Source organism: Oryctolagus cuniculus, chromosome 3 (genome assembly GCF_051225735.1).
Source record: "Oryctolagus cuniculus isolate XC-2025 breed Fujian yellow rabbit chromosome 3, ASM5122573v1, whole genome shotgun sequence".
Lineage (NCBI taxonomy): Eukaryota > Metazoa > Chordata > Mammalia > Lagomorpha > Leporidae > Oryctolagus > Oryctolagus cuniculus.
The window spans coordinates 36787422-36810234 of NC_142869.1; the positions used below are offsets into that span (position 1 = coordinate 36787422).

Consider the following 22813-nt stretch of genomic DNA (forward strand, 5'->3'; position numbering starts at 1 on the left):
TTCAATTCTAAGTGCTTTACTCCACATACACAGAAGACCCCAATAAAGATTTCATTCCTTTATTCAGAAATATTTGCTGATTGCCTACTTTGGAAACAGATACTTTGTTACTTTATTTATGATATAGTTACAATGGTGAAGTAAAAAGGTTTCAATCCATACTATCATGTGGTTAAATTAAAATACTTTGTAAGCATTCTAAATGTAAATACAATTACCAAATAGTGGTAAAATTAAGGTCACCACTCTCAACTTATTTATTTATGGCATTCTACCACATGATATAACAAGACTCATTCCCAGTCTCAAGAAAGACAGCCTCCAGACTGCAGACCAATTAAACGGGGAGAGGAACTGAAGAAATGTCACAACTCACCTGTCTATTGCCTGGACATTTTATTAAGTGGCCCACAACTCAAGTTTTACAATTATCAGTTTATAAAATTCTATAAACCAGAGATTAAAATTAAAATTTACTCATATTTTAGAGCTTTATTCCTTTAAAAAGTATTCACTGAAGCCCTTGTGAAGTAAAAACAAAATGAAGTTACAAAGAAAAATGTTTTACATTTATTAAGTGTAAAGTAGATCATACTGTTAAGAATATAATAAATATATAGGAAATAGGAAAAACATTAAACAGGTGTACAACATGGTTGGGTTGGCAGTATTCTCTCCCTTATTATTTGAGAGGCAGGGAGAGAGAAAGTGAGACAGAAAGAGAAAAAGAGTGCACTCTCATTTATTGATTTGCTCCCCAAATGCTTCCAACAGCCAGAACTGGGCCGACGCTAGAGCTAGGACCTCGATCACTTGAACCTCCACCCCACAGGTTCTGCATTAGAAAGACGCTGTGCAGGCTGGTACCAGGCCCAAGCACGCAGATATGGGACACGGGCATCACAGACACTAGGCCAAACGCCATTTTTTTTCTTTTTTTAAAAAAATATTTTATTTATTTGAGAGGCAGAATTACAGAGAGAGAGAGGGAGAGACAGAGAGAAAGGTCTCCCATTTGCTGGTTCACTCTCTAAATGGGCATAATGGCTGGACCTGGGCCAATCCAAAGCCAGGAGCCAATGCCTACTCCAGGTTTCCCACGTGGACACAGGGGCCCAAACACTTAGGCCATCTTCCACTGCTTTCCCGGGCCATGGTGAAGAGCTGGATCAGAAGAGCACCTGGGACACGAATGAGCTTACTAAGTCACAGAGCCAGTTCCTTCCTTTTCCTTTTAAAAATTTCTGTCCTTGGGGCAGGCATTATGGTATAACAGGTAAGGCTATATGGATGGTGGCTCATATCCTAGCTGCTTCACTTCCAATCCAGCTCTCTGCTAATGGCGTGAGAAAGCAGAAGAAGATGGCCCAAGTGCTTGGGGCCCTGCCGCCCATGTGGTAGACTAGCTCCTGGCTCCTGGCTCCTGGCTTTGGCCTGGTCCAGCCCTGGCCATGCAGCCATCTAGGGAGCAAACCAGCAGAAGATCTCTCTGTCTCTCCCACTCTCTCTAACTGTGCCTTTCAAATAAATAAAAAATAAATCTTAAAAAAAAAAAAATAAATGCAATGACTTTCAACAGCCTTTGTCTCAAAAAACTATAGTTTTTTGTTTTTGTTTTCTTGTGCAAACTGTTGAACTCTGCTTAATATAAAGTTGGTTTTCTGTATATAAAGTTAATTGAAAATGGAAAAAAAAATTTCCTTCCTTTAAAATAATTAAAATTTACCAATAAACCCCACGGAAGAGATTAAGATAATCTGAAGTTTAGGTCTTAATGCTTATTTTTTGTATTCTGTATTTAGTTATCTTTGTTTACATTCTCCTAGCAGGAATGAATAACTGTTAGTTGGTCAGTGAACCTCCTGTTATGCTCTAAGAACTAAATGTGATCTGTATATAAAGGAGTTGGCTCATAGCAAATTCACCCCGGCCCCTGTTCTACTTTCAGGTTACTGCCAGTGTCAGTGTCATCCCTGTTGTGTCAGTGCAGGGCACTCACATCGGCCCACTGCAACACCGTCCTAAGCCGTCTGGACTGATTTCCTCTGACTGCAGCAGTAACAGTAACGGCTTTGTTCTTCTAGCCTCCCAGCTCTTTCCGCTTCTGCCTTAATCATTAGTCGTGGTAACGTAGCAAACAGCCACAGTACCGGCTCAGAAGAAAATGAAGGTCACCATGATCAATTTCTTGACATGATAGAAGTCTGCCCTTGAAAACGGCATCCATTCCTCTCTCAGGTTATCTTTCCATTGCTACTAAGTGACTCCTACCCGACTCTGTAATGCTGCTGGTGACACCCCCGGTTTTATACCTCAAACTGTTTCTGAAGAAGTTTTCAATCTGCCAACCACATGAGAACACAGGCATAACTAGGTTAACAGTGCTTTTTCTGGACTTAGAGAAAAAAATAAAGAGAGTTACAAGAAAGAATCTTAAAATGTTTGCCCCAGAGTCTATAAACACCCCTACAAAGTTTTAATAACAATTCTTTTTTTTTCATGGTTTATTTATTTGAAAGGCAGACTGACAGTTGTGAGAGGGATAGACAGAGAGAAAGAAAGAGGAAGAGGCAGATGGGAAGAAGAGATCCATGGGTGCACTCCTTAAATGCCCACAGTGCCTAGGGCTAGGCCAGAGCCAGGAACTCCATCAGATCTCCCATGTGGGTGGCAGGAATCCAAGCCAGGGGTTGGATGCTCTACATATATAAAACCATAGAAAATGACAGAGCGTGGGTGGAGGTTTGGTGCCGCGGGTTAAACTGCCACTTGGGACACCTGAATTAACTCACATTGCACTGCTGGGTTCCAGTCCCCACAAAGCTTCTTGCTAAATGCACACTGGGAGGCAGCAGATGATGGCTCAAGTACTTGGGCCCCTGCGACCCACATGGGAGACCTGGAGGAGCTCTCTTTCTCTTTCTACCTCCCCACCTTCAGTCTGCCTTCAGCAGGTGAAAATATACATTAAAAAGAAAATAAAATGATAGGTGCAAAGGGACAGATTTAACAATGGGCTTTTTTAGAAACATGAAAATATAACTAAGAAAAAAATTTCACTTAAAGTGCTGACATTTAATTACGCTATAAATTATTTCTTCAGAAATAAAGTCTGCATCACATTAGTCAAGTTCTATGTTAACTGGGCATACTTATGTCTAAAATGTAAGCCAGTTAACCATAACCATAAACATAGCATGAAATAACTAGGGTAGATTCTTGAAACTAAAAACTAAAACTAAAAATGAAATTCAGCAGTATTAAAAATAGGCTCACTTGCAAACAATTCTCATATTTTTCCTTTCTGTTTGCACTTGGCATATCAGAGGACTTCAACAAGTTCATAGAGAAATTGAATAAAAAAGTAAGTTTATTTTTCTGCAAGAGAGTTTTTAAATCCATGAACAATTTTTTTCATAATATACATTTTTCAGGAACTTTTGGGGAATATCCTTCATATTTCCTTCAGTTTAAAAATTTTTTAAATTCATAAATAATGAGGGCTGGTGGAATGGCATAATGGGTTAAGTTGCTGCCTGCAATACTTGCATCCCATATGGGAGCTGGTTTTTGTCCTGGCTGCTCTACTTCCTATCCAGCTCCCTGCTAATGTGCCTGGGAAAGCATCAGAGGATAGCTCAAGTGCTTTGGCCCCTGCACCCATGTGAGAAACCTAGAAGAAACTCCTGGCTCCTGCCTTCATCCTGGCCTAGTTCTGGCTGTTGAGGTCATGTGGGGAGGGAACCAACAAAATGGAAGATCTCTCTCTCTCTCTCTCTCTCTCTCTTTCTCTGCTACTACTGCCTCTCCCTTTCTGTAACTCTGCCTTTCAAATAAATAAAATAATCTTTTTTAAAATTTCATAAATAGTATAGTAAGAATAACTGGATTAAAATACAATGCTATCAATAAAGTATCAAACATAAATATTATTGGTGCTTAAAATTTAACTTTGAACATACTTAAAATATTCTTGAAATAGCCCTAATAATTCTTTGCCTAAACACTTTTCATTTATTTATTTTTTATTTATTTATTTGAAAGTCAGTTACAGAGAGAAAGAGAGAGCGAGCTTAACCCACTGTGCTACAGTGCCAGACCCAATTAAACATCTTTTCTAAAAGCGTACTGGTCATTTCATCCTACAAAAGCTGTTTATTGTATCTTTTTTTAAAAAAGATTTATTTGTTTATTTGAAAGTCAGAGTTACAAAGAGAGAGGGAGAAATAGAAACAGAGAGATATTCCATCCACAGGTTCATTTTCCAAATGGCTGCAACCACCAGGGCTGAGCCAGGCCGAAGCCAGGAGCCACGAGCTTCTTCAAGTAATTAGGCCATCTTCCATTGCTTTCCCAGATGCGTTAGCAAGGAGCGTGATTGAAAGTGGAACAGCCAGGACTTGAACCAGCAACCATATGAGATGCCAGCACTGTAGATGGCAGCTTAACCTGCTAAGCCACAGCACCAGCCCCTCAGACTTCTTAAGTATGTCTTTTGCCATCCTTTTATTTCCCTGTCTGGCCAAAGTGAAGCCAGTCAAAAACTGGGAGTCCAGAACTCAATCCAGGTTTCCTATGTAAGTGGCAGGGACCTAATGACCTGAGCCATCACCCGTTGCCTCTGAGGGTGAATATTAGCAAGAAGCTGGCATCAGCAGTGGAGTCAGAATGTGAATCTAAGCATTGCAATACGGGATATGGGCGTCCCAACTGGGGTCTTAATTGTTCCACTCCATTAAAAAAGTAAAGACATTCATTTTAGAGATGAAACTAGGAAAAAGAAGATGAAAATAATAGCATAAAAAGGGATGAAAAATTAAAAGTAAATGCTTCTACTAAAATTTTCAATATATTGGTATAGACATTATAAATGTTTATCATGCAATTAAGACAAACTAATATATAAAAATCAAATTTACATAATTAAGTACTAATAGGTGTTTATATTACAAAATGATTCTTGGTTTATGAAAGGACTCAATACAAATTTTCTAAATGGTTATTTTCCTCATTCTATTTAACAAAGATTTTAAATGCATAAAAGTTTAGTATCTCTTTGAGACAGTGATCCAAGCTTCTTCCCTTGATGACGTTACCAGTTCATACTTTGTTTCAATAACTTGTCCCTCCACGGGAAGTAGGTGCAGCCTCCTCACCAACACACTCAGAAGTACAGTGCTCACCATATACGCAAACCTAGTGGGGAAGAAAATTAACTCATTATTAAAGATGAAAAATTATTCTTCTCTTATACATGTTGCTCACAGTCATCAACAGTGATTATCAAAATTCTAAGATCTGCCATTGCTTCCTTCTGCATTACTTTCTCTGTCATTCACCTCAACTCTGGACATTCCTGTGTGCCCGAAAATCCAAGCAAGGAGAAAGTCTTCATTGCTGACTCATCTGCAAACCGGTCTGGATCAAACCTACAAAGAAAATTTGGAGTTAATCATAATATAGCGCCACTGGTAATTTACATATTGACACTAAAAGGACATTGGTATGTAACAAAGTTTGAAATCTAAAGTCTACAGACTAGAAAACACTGCCACATTGTATTTACATGTAACCTATTATGTTCCCAAATTACTGAACATATATTTAGTCTCTTGATGTTTCTTATTTTATTATTTCTACACAATAGAAACAAAATGCATTCCTCATAACTATAAGGGAATGAGATTGTAACAAAGGTTTCATTCATTTTATGAGATATAATACTTCCTATGAAGTATTATACAAAACCACAAAATGAATCTTTAATTAAATGTAAGACTTATTACATGAAACCAATTAGTCAATGTGAGGCACTTCACACTGCCTTTTCAACTAATATTTATTTCTTAAAATTGGAAATTCTGGCCTTAAAACTATAATCATCAATTATACTGTACTTAGACTTATTAATAAATAAGAGAAATGAAGAGCCCGAGAAAGGCTTTTTGTTTTCAGAACTTACTCTGTATAAAGTCACTGGGGGAATGGATATTTATTTTAAATATCCATTATTTTATAATATAAAATTTATATATAATATATAATAATTTATAATATCCATTATTTTAAATATTTATATATAAAATATATATTTTATTTATTTGAAAGGCAGAGTTACAGAAAGAGGGAGAGACAGAGAGTGAGATCTTCCTTTTGCTGGTTTACTCCCCAATGGCTGGAGCTGGGCTGGGCTCAAACTAGGAGCTAGGTGTGTCCTCCGGATCTCCCACAAGTGTGCAGGGGCCCAAGCACTTGGGCCATCTGCTGCTTCTTTCCCAGGCCACAGCAGAGAGCTAGATTGGAAGAGGAGCAGCCAGGACTAGAACCAGTGCCCATATAGGATGCTGGCATCACAGGCAGTGGCTAAACCCACTACAACACAATGCTGGCCCTGCATGGATATTTCAAAAACAAAACAACCTACCAACTTTGGAACATAAAAATTCCTCTAAAAATGTTGGGCTTTTAAAATTTTTAATTTTAAAGTATTTGTTTGTCAGTTAGAGAAACAAAAAGACAGACATAGAGAGATCTGCCTTCTGCTGGTGCATTCCTCAAATGCCTGCAGTGGCTGGCCTGGGCTAAGCCGAAGCAGGGAGCAGGGAACTCAGTCCAGGTCTTCCATGTGCAAGGCAGGGATCCAATCTCTTGAGTCATCACTTGCTGCCTTCCAGGATGTGTCTTAGCAGGAAGCTAGAATCCAGACTGGAGCTGGAACTCAAACCCAGGGACTCTGAAGGGGATGCAGGCATCCCAACTAGCATCTTAACCATTCAGCAGAACGTCTGTTCCCCCAAAAATGCTTCTGAAAGACCTAAACTGGACTAAAATAAAAAAGAAATTCTGATTTCATTTTATTTAAAAAACATGAATTACTTTTCACTTTTGGAACGTATTCATACTGTGTTTATAATACAGTTTATTTTAAAATAATATGAAATTTAATCATTCTCCCCTTTAATCTATTCTGAATTAAAGACTCTAAATGTTTACTTGATGGTATTGATGTATTTTCAGATTAAAAGTAAATCAAGGAGGGTCAGGGCTGTGGCACAGCAAGTAAAGCTGCCTCCTGCAGTGCCAACATCCCATATGGGCGATGGTTCAAGTCCCAGTTGCTCCACTTCCAATCCAGCTCTCTGTTATGGCCTGGGAAAGCAGTAGAAGATGGCCCAAGTCCTTGGGCCCCTACTCCAGTGTGGGAGACCAGGAAGAAGCTCCTGGCACCTAGCTCCTGGCTCCTGAACGGCGCAGCTCCAGAGTTGCAACCAACTGGGAAGTGAACCAGTGGATGAAGACCTCTCTCTCTCTGCCTTTCCTTTTCTTTCTGTGGAACTCTGACTTTTAAATAAATAAGTGTTTTTTTAAAAAAAAGTGATAATAGCAAACACTTGTGAGGCTGGAGAGAAACTGAATTTCTTTTTTTTAGAAAAATTATTTATTTTTATTTGAAAGGCAGAGTTACAGAGAAAAAGAGAGGTACAGGCAGTGAGACAGACAGAGAATCTTTCATCTGCTGGTTCACTCTACAAATGGCTGCAACAGCCAGGACTGGGCCAGGCTGAAGTCAGGAGTTTCATCTGGGTCTCCAATGTGGGTCCAGGGGTCCAGGTCCTTGGGCCATCATCTTCCACTGCTTTTCCCAGGCCATTAGTAGGGAGCCGAATGGAAGGTGAAGCAGCTGGGACATGAACCAGTGCCCACATGGGACACCAGGACCCCAGGCAGTAGCTCTACCCACTATGTCACAGTGTGAGCCCCTTAAATATAAATCTTAAAAAAAAAAAAAAAGCAACTTGAGAGACAGAGAGTGTTTCCATTTGCTAGTTCCCTCCCCAAATGTTTTCAACGGCTGAGGCCAATGCCAGGATCCAGGAATGCAATTCAGATCTTCCATAGGGCAGGAACCCAACTACTTGAGTCATCACTGCTTCCTCCCAGTCTGCGCTGGCAGGAACCTGGAATCAGGGGTTAGAGCTATGAATCAGACCCAGGTATTCTGATGTGGGTATCTCAACTGTTAGGTAAACAACTCTAAAACTTTATATATTTTTTTTGTCATAAAATCCATTTGAAATATAAAATTTACCTAACAATTTTTACACATTTTACAAATTTTGAAGGAATTTTGTTTTAATTACTAAATTTCCCTTAATGTCATATATTATTAAAGGTGTGGGCATTTTTCCTAGTGGTTGACACCTGTGTCCCACATAGGGTTATCTGGGCTTGATCCATGCCTCTGGCTCCTGACTCTAGCTTCTGGATAATGCAGAGCCTGGAAGGCAGTGGTGAAGGCTCAAGTAATTGAATTCCTGTCACCCATATAAGAAACATGGATTGAATTCCTGACCCCTGGATTCTGCCTCAGACCAGTCCTGGCCATTATAGCTATTTGGGGAGTGCACCAGAAAACGGGAGTCTTCTCTTTCTCTCTGTGTCTCTCTGCCTCTCCAATTAAAAAAAAAAAATGAAAATAAAAAAATTTAAGATAAGATTTAAAAAATCTCAAATGATAGAAGCACTTAATATGCCCCTCTTTTATACTCCAGAAGTCATGCACCTAGTACTCAATCCATGCCACTAACCCTCCGCTCTTGCACACTACATCACCATCTGACCCCCCAATCAACTCAATAGATAAACTTCTTTCAGGGATGTAAATCCTAGCCTGTCATCTTATGGCTGATTTTACTAGATACCCATGTAGAAGAAAACCGTAGCTTTGTTCTTCATCTTTTCCCCTTCCTTGTCCTTTGCACACATAACACACATACATACAACACCTACTCTTTGAATTCTACTAAAGAACTGAATACTTGAGAAAGACCAACAGAAGGAAAAAAAAGAACCTGCATGAGCAATCCCCACTTAACAACAACAAAATTCTAAATTCTACTGAAGTTAAAGGAGAGTTGTAGAGATCAGGTAATTAAGCAGATCTTAGCATACAAGTGATAATAATCGAGATTTAGAGTAGCAGATAACACATTCATGGAAGAAAAAAAATAGTAAACAGAACATATAAGCGGAAGGCAGAGGCTTTTTGTTCTATCATTACCACATACTGAATTTTCTCCTCAAAACCTAGAGAAACAATGCACAACATGTAAGAACATAAAAATGAACAATGACAAATGCTGCCTACTTGTATGGTGATGGCCAAGTACTGGGGTCCTGAAGTACCACTCCAAGGGCATAAAGAACAAGAGTCTGCAAAAAACAACCAGTCTCGTTAATCAGTGCCTACCACCGGCAAAATCACTCCCAGAGTCAGTTCACCTTAAAGCTCTTTTAATACAGATAATGAAAAATCAAATAAAATATAAAATAACAGCAGAAAACACAGATCGCTATTTTGCTATTTTATTACACAGGGGAAAGGCTTGTTTAGCATATCACAAAATCTGGAAGCCATAAAGAAATAACAGACTTCATAACTACATGAAAATTTAAAACCTGCATCCAAATTTAAAAAAAAAAAAAGAAAGCAGAAACAACAAAGCATAAACAATAGTAAAAGGAAATATAGGCACGAAAAACGTATTTGCCATATAACTAACAAAATTTGATTTTATTTTATACAAAGACATAAATTCACCAGAAGGAGACTTAAAGTTGTAAAGATAATTCACAAAAGAAGGAATACAATCGCTTCTCGGCTCTTTGGCTAAGATCAAGTGTAGTACAAAAGAAGGAATACAAACTTAATTACGTATTAAAAGTTGTTCAACAGGTCTTCAAAGAGGGAGGTGCCTTTCTCTGAAGGGAGGAGAGAACCTCCACTTTGACTATGACCTTGTCTAAACAAGATAAGAGTCGGAGAACTCAAGGGGCTTCCATAGCCTTGGAAACTCATGACTGGTGCATAGGGAGATTATTGATGCCATAAACAGGAGTGTCAATTTGTAAAGTCAACAACAGGAGTCACTGTGCACTTACTCCTCATGTAGGATCTCTGTCCTTAATGTGCTGTACACTGAGGCTTAATGCTATAACGAGTACTCAAACAGTATATTTCACTTTGTGTTTCTATGGGGGTGCAAACGATTGAAATCTTTACTTAATGTACACTAAACTGATCTTCTGTAAAAAAAAAAAGAAATTATCAATTCCCAACTTGACTCTCACTGGGATTAAACATGACAATAGGTCTGATCTGATTTCATCATCATTTAAAAAAAATCATCTATTATTTTTCACTTTATGTTTCTGTGTGGGAACAAACTGTTGAAATCCTTACTTAAGGTATACTAAGCTGATCTTCTGTATATTAAGATAATCGAAAATGAATCTTGATGTGAATGGAAGGGGAGAGGGAGTGGGAAAGGGGAGGGTTGTGGGTGGGAGGGACGGTATGGGAGGGAAAGCCATTGTAACCCATGAGTCGTACTTTGGAAATTTATATTCATTAAATAAAAGATAAAAAAAAAATAGGAAATGTTCAGTATTAAGTAAGTGAATCAATAATTTAGACTCCAATATGCCATAAAGCAACATGTGGATATTGTGAAAAATAAACTTTTTTTTCATTAAAAAAAAAAAAAAAAGTTGTTCAATCTCTCCAATGATCAGATAAAGGCAAATTAGAATAATGAGGTGATTTTTTTTTTCATATAAGAGTCACAAAATATGTAGAAGATTCATAAATCCAGAGGTGGCAAGGATTTAGAGAAAGGAAGTACTCTCACTCATGGTTGCTAACATCACAGATTGCCTTTAGAGGACAATTTTAAATGTAAATACACAAGGACTTTGAACACTCATTTCTAAGACTCTACTCAAATTCTGAACAAGGATATAATTTGTAATTTACAAAAAACACATTAAACTGTTAACAAGTAGTACCTGTGGGGAAGGAAGATTCTCTATTATCTGAACTTTAAAATAAGCATATATGATTTAGTAATTAAAATGACTGTGTGTTCCATCTAACAATGGGTAGTATTTATTGGACACTTCAAAGAAAAAAAAATTTAAAACAGACACCAAAAGAGTTAAGAAAAATAACTGGATGAGTTAAATATACCAAATGTTTCTCACCTCTCTAGGAATAATGAACTGGTCAATTTTTCCTTCAATATCCTGAAGCCGGGCAGAAACTGGGGTCAGTTTGGCAGTCCGAACAGTTTCACAAAGTATTTGCCGGCAATATCTAATAAAACAATTTGTTTTAAAGATATTTAATTTGGGAGAGGCAGTTTGAAATATAAGTATTTTAAGATGTTATTGAACAACTTCTCAAATCTTACCAATTTAAAATAATTCATCATAACTTTTATTTGCTTAAAGATATGTTATATATAAGTATAAAACTTTTACATAGATAGATTTAAATAAATTAAAAACACTTGTAAAAGTACCAGATGAAAGCGCCAAACAATGCAATTTTTTACTAGAGACATCCTTTATTTTTAGCATGACACAATGACAGAAACCATAAAGAATAACATAAACACTCTAACTATAGACACATTTTGTAAAATGAAACACAACTAGGAAAAAATATTTTTAGTAAATATATCCTTAATATACAAAAGCTCTTTTAAAAAGTGAGCTTCTGGCCAGCGCCGCGGCTCACTAGGCTAATCCTCCGCCTAGCGGTGCCGGCATACCGGGTTCTAGTCCCGGTTGGGGCGCCGGATTCTGTCCCGGTTGCCCCTCTTCCAGGCCAGCTCTCTGCTGTGGCCTGGGAGTGCAGTGGAGGATGGCCCAAGTACTCGGGCCCTGCACCCCATGGGAGACCAGGAGAAGCACCTGGCTCCTGCCTTCGGATCAGCGCGGTGCGCCAGCCGCAGCGGCCATTGGAGGGTGAACCAACGGCAAAAGGAAGACCTTTCTCTCTGTCTCTCCTCACTTGCCAGACGGGCAAAGATAACAAAGAATGACAACAGATATTACTAATAAAAGATGACAAAAAAAGATACTCCCATATCCAACTGGTGTAAGAATAAGTGTAATTTGGGGCTGGTGCTGTAGTGTAGTAGGCTAAGCCTCTGCCTACAGTGCCAACATCCCAAATGGGAACTGGTTTGAGTCCCTGCTGCTCCTCTTCCAATCCAGCTCTTTGCTGATGGCCTGGGAAAGCAGTGGAAGATGACTCAAGTCCACCCTCATGGGAGCTGCAGATGAAGCTCCTAGCTTCTGGCTTCCATCTGGCCCAGCTCCAGCCATTGTAACCATTTGGGGAGTGAACCAGCAGATGGAAGACCCTTCTCTCTGTCTCTCCTTCTATCTGTAATTCTCTCTCTCAAGTGAATAAATTAAAAAAAATTCTTTAATTAAAAAATACTAGGTATGCATCACAATACAGTAAAAATTAAATCATATCATGATCTTGCCATAAGCTAGTTCACTTAAATACTTTTATATTCAGGACTGCATTTAATCCTTATAAGAAACTCATGGACACTATTATTCTAATTTTACAGATTAAAGTTAGAGCAATTGTGTAAGATCACACAGCATCTAAGTGGTATCGACAGGATTCAAACCCATGTCTGTTTTACTTCAAAGCCCCCTAATCTTAACCACTGTAGTACTGCATACATCCCTAAACTATTAGTTTGCTTTTAGGACCTTATTATACAGAAATATTTGGAAACAATAACAAAGGTGTAAATACAATAGTGTTGTTTATAATATCAAACAAGAACAAAAGAGTAAATATTGCTCCTTCTTTTCCTCTTTGAACAAATACTTACTGGGGATCCATGACATCTGAAGCACTGTGCTGGATACTGACCTACAAGACTGGTACTTTCAAGGAATTCAGAATGGAGTTGGCAGAGGGAAGGAGAGTCGAGAGCATATAGAAGATGGTCAAGTACACCAGCACAGTAAATGTCATGATAAAGGAAAGTCAGGGCACACAGGAACACAGGCAGGAGCACCTAACGTGAGAAAAGGCTTTGCAAAGAAACACACGCTTAGGCTGAGTCCAGCAAAAGGAAAAACCTCCGGAGTTAGTGAGAGGAGATGAAAAGAGAACCTACACAGATTAGTCTGTGCAAAATCCAGGAGCTAAAAAAAAAAAAAAAAAAAAAAGTGTTGTACCTTCACAAAAACAAAAGACCAGAGCTGAAACCAAGGGTACAAAGAGGTACAGTAATGAAAAAGGAGGTGGCAGAGGGAGCCTAGGCCCTTTTTTCATTATTATTATTTGACAGATAGAGTTAGACAGTGAGAGAGAGAGAGAGAGACAGAGAGAAAGGTCTTCCCTCCGTTGGTTCACCCCCTAAATGGCCTCCAAGGCTGGCGCTGTGCCGATCAGAAGACAGGAGCAAGGTACTTCCTCCTGGTCTCCCATGCGGGTGCAGGCACCCAAGCACTTGGGCCATCCTCCACTGCACTCTCTGGCCACAGCAGAGAGCTGGACTGGAAGAGGAGCAACTGGGACTAGAACCCACACCCATATGTGATGCCGGTGCCACAGGTGGAAGATTAACCAAGTGAGCCATGGCACCGGCCCTAGGCCCAGTTTTTTAAATTTGTTTTTAGATTATTTGTTTATTTGAAAGGCAGTCACAGAGAGAGAGAGAGAGAGAGAGACGGAGGAGAAAGAGAGAGAGAGAGAGATCTTCCATCTATTATTTCACTCCCCAAATGGCCACAACGGCCGGGGCTGGGCCAGTCCAAAGCCAGGAGATTCATCCAGGTCATCCAGGTCTCCCACAAGGATCCAAGGACTTGGGCCATCTTCCACTGCTTTCCCAGGAGTATTAGCAGGGAGCTGGACTGGACGTGGAGCGGCAGGGACTCGAATCAGTACCCACTGATACCAGTGTTGTAGATGGCGCCTTTAACCCATTATGCCACAGCACAGGCCTCATTAGGTCCAGTTTTTGAAATGGTACAGAGTTTAGTAAGTTATGTAAATAAACTATACTGGGGAGGGCCAGTGGCTAAAGCCCTGGCCTGCAGTGCCAGCATCCCATATGGGCACAGGTTTGAGCCGTGGCTGCTCCACTTCTGATCCAGCTCCCTACTAATGCACCTGAGAAAGTCCTTGGGCCCCTGCACCCATGTGGGAGACCTGGAAGAAGCTTCTGGCTCCTGGCTTTGGATCAGCTCAGCTCCAGACACTGCAGCCATTTGAGGAGTGAACCAGTGTATGGAAGACCTGTCTCTGTCTCTACCTCTCTCTGTAACTCTTTCAAATAAAATAAAATCTTTTTTTAAAAAAGTAAACTATATCTGAAGAGCAGTGAAGCAATTTAAAATTCAGAAATTGGTTGATCAGATGTGACTCTCCAGATGTAGGAAAATCATTAGTCTCCCCTACCCCCCAGTTCTAAACTTTGGATACACATTAGAATCATCTGAGAAGCTTATGGAAACTTGATGTCCAGAGACTGTGAAACAATTGGTTTGAGATTTGTCCCAAACATATCTGTTTCATTTATTTATTTAATTATTTATTTACTTATTTATCTGAAAGGCAAAGTTACAGAGAGAGAGAGAGAGACAGAGAGAGAGAGATCTTCCATTTGTTGGTTCACTCCTCCCAAATGTCACAACAGCCAAAGCTGGGCCAGGCTGAAACCAGGAGCCAGTAACTCCATCCACAGGGTGGCAGGAGCTCTTGTATTTGGGCTTTCAAGCTGCCTTCCCAGGCACATTAGCAGGAAGTGGGACTAGAAGTGAAGCAGTCAGGACTTGAACAGGCACTCTTTTCTATGGGATATTTGCCATGCAAGCAGTGGCTTAACCTGTTGTACCACAACCACAATGCCAGGCCCCAGATATCTGTATTTTGAAAGCACCTTTGGTGATGCAATGTGCAGCCATGAGCTCCAGCAGCAATGTGGAAGATGAGCCAGAAAGGAACAAGATTCAAGGCTGCTGAGGTATCCCAGTCACGGAGTGCTCAGCCTTGTGGTTAAGATGCCCTCATCCCACATCTGAGTGCCTGGGTTGGATTCTCAGCTCCAGCCCTGGTTCTAGCTTCCTTCTAATGTAGATCCTGAGAGGCAGCAGTAATGGCTCAAGCAACTGAGTTCCTGCCACCAAACCAGGAGACCTGCTGTACATTATCGACTCATGGTTTGGCTTGTCCCACACCTGGCCCAGGGTATCTGAATACTGAACCAGTAGATAAGAGCTCGCTCTCTCGCTCTCTCAGTCTGTCTCTCAAACAATTAAAAAAAACAAAATACCCTGAAAAGCTAATTGATAAGTAGAATCAATAAAACTTGATCATTGCTTAGACATGGTAGAGTCACTAGATATGAGAATAATATCCACAAAATAGCACAAAATTGGAATTTATAGAAGAGTCATATATTGTGTATTTAAAATGTTTAAACTTATTGTTTTAAATATATTTGGGGGGACAGGTGTTTGGCACATGCCATTTGGAATACCTGCATCCCTTATTCAAGTACTTGATTTTTGACCCAGATACTCGCTAGTGATCCAGCTTCCTGATAATATGCACCCTGGGAAGCAGCCGATGACGGCTCAAGTCACTTCAGTCCCTGCCACATATGTGAGACACCAGGATTAAGTTCCAGGCTTCTGGCTTTAGCCTGGAACTGGACTGTTCTGGGGACTTGAGGAGTAAACCAATGAATTAAAGATCTCACACTCTCTCTTTCAAGTAAAAATGAAAATAAACATTTATAAGTACATATGTATATATGCATGGAAAAATAGCAAGCAAAGATATGTAACAAGTGTTCTCTCTCAATGGTGCATTTACAAAGGACCTTTACTTTCTACTTCTTTACTTGCATATTAATAAACTAGTAATTTTGTGCATGAAACAAAGTTCATGTACACTGAACCAGCAAAAAGCAAAAATGCCACTTTTTTAATATTTATTTATTTACTTGAGAGGCAGAGTTACAGATTGAGGGAAAGACAGAGAGAAAAGTCTTCCATCCACTAGTTACCCCCACCAAATGGCCACAACAGCTGGAGTTGGGCCAATCCAAAGCCAGAAGCTTCTTCTGGGTCTCCCACATGGGCCCCAGCACTTGGACCATCTTCCATTGCTTTCCCAGGCCGTAGCAGAGAGTTAGATCAGAAGAGGAGCAGCCGGGACTTGAACTGGCACCCATTTGGGATACCGGCACCACAGGCAGTGGCTTTACCCACTACAGTACAGTGCCGGCCCCCAATATCTTTTTTTTTTTTTTTAAAGATTTATTTGCTGGGTCCGGCACTGTGGTATAATAGGTAAAGTCGCCGCCTGCAGTGCCAGCATCCCATAAGGCCACCAGTTCAAGTCCCAGCTGCTCTACTTCCAATCCAGTTCTATGCTATGGCCTGGGAAAGCAGTAGAAGATAACCCAAATCCTTGGGCCCTGCACCCACGTGGGAGACCCAGAAGAAGCTCCTGGCTCCTGGCTTCAGATCGGCACAGTTCTGGCAGTTGCTGCCAATTGGGCAGTGAACCAGCAGATGGAAGTCCTCTCTCTCTCTCTCTCTCTCTCCTTCTCTCTGTGTAACTCTGCCTTCTTTTTTTTAAAGATTTATTTATTTATTTATTTGAAAAGCAGAGTCACAGAGAGGCAGAATTTCTTTTTTTAAAGATTCATTCATTTATTTATTTGAAAAGCAGAGTGACTGGGAGAGAAGGGAGAGATAGCAATGAGAGAGAGAAAGAGGCAGAGTGTTGGTTTACATCCCAAATGGCAGTAACAGCTGGGGCTGGGCCAGGCTGAAGTTTGGATCCAGGAACTCAATCCCGGTCTCCCACGTGGATGGTGAGGACTCGGGTAACAAGCTATCATCTGTTGCCTTTCTAGGTGCATGAGCAGGAAGCTGAATTGGAAGAAGAGTAGCTGGGACTCTGATATGGGATGTACACTTCTAAACTGCTAGGCCAAACATCTGTGCCCGCATGCTTCATTTTAAAATTACTTTGCCAATCTCCTCATTTTTAGAGCACTTTTTCATCAAAATTTGCAAGAATATTTTATATAACAAGAAATATTACATTCTTCCTTTCATTGCTATTGCCAGCTGGGACTCGAACCAGCGCCCATATGGGATGCACTGTAGGTGGCAGCTTTACCCACTACACCACAGTGTCAGCCCCAGATGCCGCTATCTTAGCAACCCATATGGATAATCAGTGGTGGCTTGGCAGCACCATCATCCTGACTAAATTGATATGCTACTCACTAGCAATCATTTTCTTATATTTAGTAACAAGTAAGTACCTAACAGTAAAAAACATGACATCCCACATTAAATACAGCAAAAAAATATTGTTTTTAGGGTAACTAACCAGAACATTATAATCACAAGAATACCTGCATTCACTAGCAAACAAAGCAACAATGAACAAAGGCAGACTCAATCTCCTCCTAAGAAGCTGTGTTTTGATTAAAAGGTTTCTGTACACTATATATATATATATATAAATGTATATATATATATTTTTCTTTTAGATAAGAAGAAATATCAGAAACAGCTGAGGGAATTAGGAAGTGGGTCCTCTGTGGATGAGGAGGCTTCTGGAGGATGCTTTTTAAGACGTTTCCTCTATGGGGCCAGTGCTATGGTGCAGTGGGTTAATGCCCTGACCTGAAGCGTGGCATCCCATTTGGGTGCCGGTTCGAGATCTGGCTGCTCCACTTCCGATCCAGCTCTCTGCTATGGCCTGGAAAGCAGAAAATGGCCCAAGTCCTTGGGTCCCTGTACCGGCTTGGGAGACCTGGCTCCTGTCTTCAGATTAGCACAGCTCCGGCCATTGCCGCCAATTGGGAATGAATCATCGGAAGGAGGACCTCTCTCTGTCTCTGTCTCTGTCTCTCTCTCTCTCTCTGTCTCTCCTCTCTCTGTGTAACTCTTTCAAATAAATAAATAAATCTTTGTTAAAAAAAGACATTTCCTCTAGAGTCATCTGCCTCATTAACAGTGCTTTTAATCTTAGAAGCCTTTTCTGGCTTCTATAAATGTTCATGATTTCTCGTTCTGAATGTATATGGTTTTAGTCCTTCAGTAAGCCCAGCACACATTTTTACCACGTCTATAGGCAATTTTCTGCAGTGTTAACATCATCCTCATTGTCACTATCATCACCATCAGCCTGATTCAGAACCACTTTGCTATTTCACCAGTCAATGAATGAACAATTGGAGCCTCACTATTGAGGTTGAAAACTTCGATATCCTCTTTTTCCAGCTTTCTGATGGACTCTAAGGCTATATTCTTTGCATATGTATGTATGTATGGGCATACGAAATCTGAAATTTCAAAGTCACCACCTTGTTTATCATCAATGTAGTTGTAGACCAGAAGTTGTAAAATAAATGCACTGTGCTCCAGGTGTTGGCAACTGCATCTATAGTATCATTCCTGCTAAATTCCTTTGGAAAACCTTGCAGGAGCAGATGTTTGGCCAGTGGTGAAGCCACTGGGGTCAATTTCCAGTCTGTCTCCTGATTCCAGGTTTCTGCTATTGCAGCAACTGGCAGGCAGTGGAGATGGGTCTGGTTGCTGCCACCATGTGGGAGACGTGAATTGCCTTCCCAGCTCCTGGTTTTAGCACCAGCCCATTCCTGTGGTTGTAATCCTTCGGGGAATGAACCAGCAGATGGGGGTTCTTTCCTTCTGTCTTTCAAATAAATTAATTAAAAAGTAAAACACAAAATCTCTCCATACCCATGGCTCTGCTAGAATGCTCACTACTACTGGCATGCAGTTCAACAAAGTGTTTTTACATTCACTCTTCACTGACCTAAGAATACCCTAGGCACACTGCTGAACTAATCAAGTCACATCTAGGGAGAAGGTATGTGGCATAAACATTACCTTTGATGAGAATTTCATATGGAGAATGAATAGGACAGTTGTAAAGGAATAATAAGATCTTGCAGTCATTATCTGGTCCAGCTTCCTTGCAGAGTACACAAGCCACGGGTATAAAATATTTGTGAAACCAGTCAGAAAAAGAGGCCCCTGGGGATTCATGCCTTTCTTTGTTTATACAGAAAATGAACTGAAAAGAAATTAACTTCTTTAAAACAGCTAGACATTAGCTTTGGTCTATCACAGCAGTTTACTCTTATGCGGGCCTGCTGCATTAGTGCATTCCAGCACAGCTATTCTGTCCTTGGCATCCTTTCTCTTTTCTTTTTTTTTTTTTTTCAAATATTTATTTATTTATTTATTTACTTGAAAAAGCAGAGTTACAGAGGGAAGAAGAGACAGAGAGAAAAGAATCTTCTATCCACTGGTTCATTTCTCAGATGGCCACAATAGCCATGGGTCAGGCTAAAGCCAGGAACCAAGAACTCCATATTGGTTTCCCGCATGGGTGGCAAGGGTCCAAGTTCTTGGGCCATCTTATGATGCATTAGCAGGAAACTGGATCAGAAGTGGAATAGCCAGGTCTCCTACAGGTGCGGCATGTATTCAACTACTTGACCTGCCACTTACTGCCTCCCTGTGCGTACACTAGCAGGATCCAGGATGTGACCCCAGGCACCTCAAGGTGGGATGCGGGTATCTCAAGCACCTTCTTAGCTGCTGTGCCACATGCCTGCCCCCTGGCCTCGGTTTTCATCAGCAGTGATCGTGGCAAACTCATCAATGAACTTCTCCATTGCTTGCAGATCACCAGGTGCTTAATTACCAACTCTTTCTGTAGTCAGCCTAGTGAATATTCATAGTTCTCTTCAATTTTTAGTTCGCAGTGATAGATCTCTGCTTGTTTATGGATCAGCATACCATCAAGTGGCATGAGTTCACTGCAACACTAACGGATCCAGTCTTTCAATATATGAGCAACACCTTCATATTTAACTTATGTGAGGTTTTTCTATTTTTCATTAACTTCTGTTCATCACTTTCAGCACACAACTTCAATAGCTTGTTCTTCTAATGGTCACCTATGGTGGTCATTCTTCTTTTAAAAGTTATTTATATTTACTTGAAAGGCAGAGTGACAGAATAAGAGAGCTTGAGAGAGAGCTTGAGAGAGAGCTTGAGAGAGAGAGAGAGACAAAGAGACAGAGACATAGAGAAATATCTTCCATCTTTGATTCACTACCCAGATGGCCACAACAGCCAACCCTGGGCCAGGCCAAAGCCAGGAACTCCCTCTGGGTCTCCCATGTGGGTGGACCCCTCCCAACTGTATCAGTCATCATCTGCTATTTCCCAAGGCATGCATTAGCATGTATGAAACGTGGAAACAGGACTCAATTGCAGGCACTCCAGTACAGGATGCTGGCATTCTAAGAACAGTTGAACCTGTGGCTCCACAAAGCCCGCTGTATATAGTGGTTGTTCTAACATCATATTCTTTTTGTTTGACTTTATTAATTTATAAAGAGAGAACAAATTTCATGTATTTCATATATACAGTTTTAAGAGCATAATGATCCTCCCCACCCTACCCTCCTCACTCCCAGCTTCTTTTAATTTTTACAATGAAATATTTTCAGTTTTCCTCATAATCACAAGCTTAACCTTCCACTAAATAAAGAATTCAACAAGTAGTGAGTAGAAAAACCACTGATCCTCAAGAGTATAGACAAGAGCTGTAAACAATATTCAAATCTCAAAATGATGATTTTGCCCATATACATTTTTTTAAATCTGAGTATTAGTTACCAAAAATCAGAGAGAACACGTGATATCTGTCTTCTGGGGACTGGCTTGTTTCATTAAGCATAATAGTCTAACAGCATAGTGATCTATGAGACGTTTCACACTTATACCACTGTCTGTTTCACCAATATCTAGACTTTCTATGTTGCAGATAACATATTATTTAGAGGGGTGTTTGCAGTCCTTTCTGACATTTTCAACAGTATCTTTACCCCACAGAGAGTAAGCAAAAAACAGTGAGTAATGCCTGTAGGTCTTGACCCTTCAGGGGCATCATGGGGAATCTGCCATTGGCATGTCCGGACTGCACACAGGCCGCTTTGTCCTGCTTTGTGGTCCTGCTTATGGAGCTGGGGAGGGCATGAAGTCTTGGTAAGCTCAAAAAAGGTATGCCACAGCTGAAGGGGGCTGTAAGAGTCCCTTTTCCCTTGGGACACTGCATAAACTGTGGATTGTGTGCCTGCATTTTGACTGTGTCCCATCACACGAGGTCAGGTGTGGAATTTTTCACTTGCAACATCACATCAGCACTCATATAGTTTCAGAGGGCTGGGCATTTGATCCAGGGCTTAAATTGCTGGTTAGAATGCCTGCATCCCAGTGCCTGGGTTTGACAGAGTCTTAATTGCAGCTTTCTTCTAATGCATATCCTGAATAGCAATAGGTGATAGGTCAAATAGTTAGGGTCTCTTGCCACCCACATGGGGGACCTAGATTGAGTTCCTGGCTCCTGGCTTCAATCTGGCCGGGACTTGGCTGCTATGAGCATTTAGAGAAGGAAGCCGCAGATGGGAGCTCACTTGCTCAGTCTGCCTAGCTGCCTGTCCAGAAAAGGGGGAGGGGACTTCAGATTTTGGATGTTTGAATTAGGGATGTTCAACCTAAAATTGTATACAAGCATGTAACTACAACACAAGCAAGATAGTCAATAGTTTTCCTCCCTCTAAAACTTTTACCCATGCCCTTTGTAGGGGATTTTTTCCTCATTCCTAGTACTAGACAACCAGTGACTGATTTCTGTAATTGTAATCTCACTTATCAAGAACTTCACATAAATGAAATTGTAGAGTAGGTAGTCTTTTGTGTTTACTTCTTTTACTTAGTGTAATAAGATCTATCTGTGTACTATGTTGCATATATTGATACTGTGATCCTTTTTATTACTTAGCAGTATTCCGTGATACGGCTATACCACAGTTTATCTATTTACCAGTTGGTGAACATTTGAACTGCTTCCATTTTTGGGGGTGCTATTTGAAATACACTGCTGTGAACACTTGCCCATTTGTCTCTCCCCAGACATGCATTCATTTCTCTTGGGTAAATACTTAGGAGTGCAATTTTTGGGTGATAGGGTAAATGTATGTTTAACTTATTTAAAAAATTCTCTCAGACTGTTTTCCAATATGGCTGTAGCATGTTTTATTCCCAAGAGATTATGAGTGTTGCACTTCACTTGACATCTCTGGTACTATTTTATACAGGCCAATAAAAATTATTTATTTATTTATTTGGGAAGCAAAGAGATGGAGAGAGAATACTCTTATCTTCTGGTTCTTTCCTCAAATGCCTATAACAGCTGAGGCTGAGCTAGGGCAAAAGCTAACAGCCAGGAATCTAATCCAGGTCTCCCACATGGATGTGGAAGTCAGGAGCTAGAACTTAATCCAAGTACTCTAGGTGGCACCTTAATCACCAGGCCAAACATCTGCCTCTATACAGGCTGTTAAAGGTTTCCCAGAACCACTATTTGATTTTAAAAAGCATATCAAGTTATTTATTAAAACCTATATGTAAACATTTTAAGATCTATTAAAAAACCCCTACAGATTTCCTAGATATTAAGATTAGTGTTATATTAGGTAAGTCAGTTCAAATTTACCTTCCAATGATTTCCTCTTCTTTTCAGAAAGTTCTTACCTGAGATGTTCAATTTTCTCTGGAGTGACAGGACCCTTCCCAAAAACTTGGTCTATCTCTTCATACAATTTTTTTTGAACTTCTTCAGAGGTGGCCAAAAAATAGATTGCCCAGGTACATACTAGGTGAAAAATTTATAATAATAACAATGAAAATAGCTAACTCGTGGCCAGCCTGAGTACAAAATAAGAAAAATATAACTGTTTTTGCATTCTTAAATTTTGATACAGAACAGGGTGGGAACTTTTTTCTGCCAAGGGCTATCTGGATATTTATGACATCAATCACGGGCCATACAAAATTATCAACTTAAAAATTGGCC

At 40.2% G+C, this 22813-nt stretch overlaps 1 protein-coding gene and 1 non-coding gene across 3 annotated transcripts in view; one reads left to right on the forward strand and one right to left on the reverse strand.

Moving 5' to 3' along the window:
• Positions 1 to 379: 379 nt before the first annotated feature.
• The window catches only part of CYP20A1 (cytochrome P450 family 20 subfamily A member 1), a 65090-nt gene continuing 42656 nt past the window's right edge, over positions 380 to 22813 (reverse strand). For both annotated transcript variants that reach the window (XM_002712554.6, XM_051848291.3), the window contains 5 exons: positions 22492 to 22612; positions 11044 to 11155; positions 9149 to 9213; positions 5340 to 5429; positions 380 to 5196 (listed from right to left, as the gene is read on the reverse strand). In XM_002712554.6, coding sequence (XP_002712600.3) covers positions 5046 to 5196; positions 5340 to 5429; positions 9149 to 9213; positions 11044 to 11155; positions 22492 to 22612 — 539 coding nt within the window. In that variant the 3' untranslated portion in view covers positions 380 to 5045. The remainder of the gene's footprint in view (positions 5197 to 5339; positions 5430 to 9148; positions 9214 to 11043; positions 11156 to 22491; positions 22613 to 22813) is intronic.
• Positions 9651 to 9832, forward strand: LOC138849210 (U2 spliceosomal RNA). The gene has a single exon (XR_016232036.1). It is a non-coding gene; the product is annotated as a U2 spliceosomal RNA (small nuclear RNA).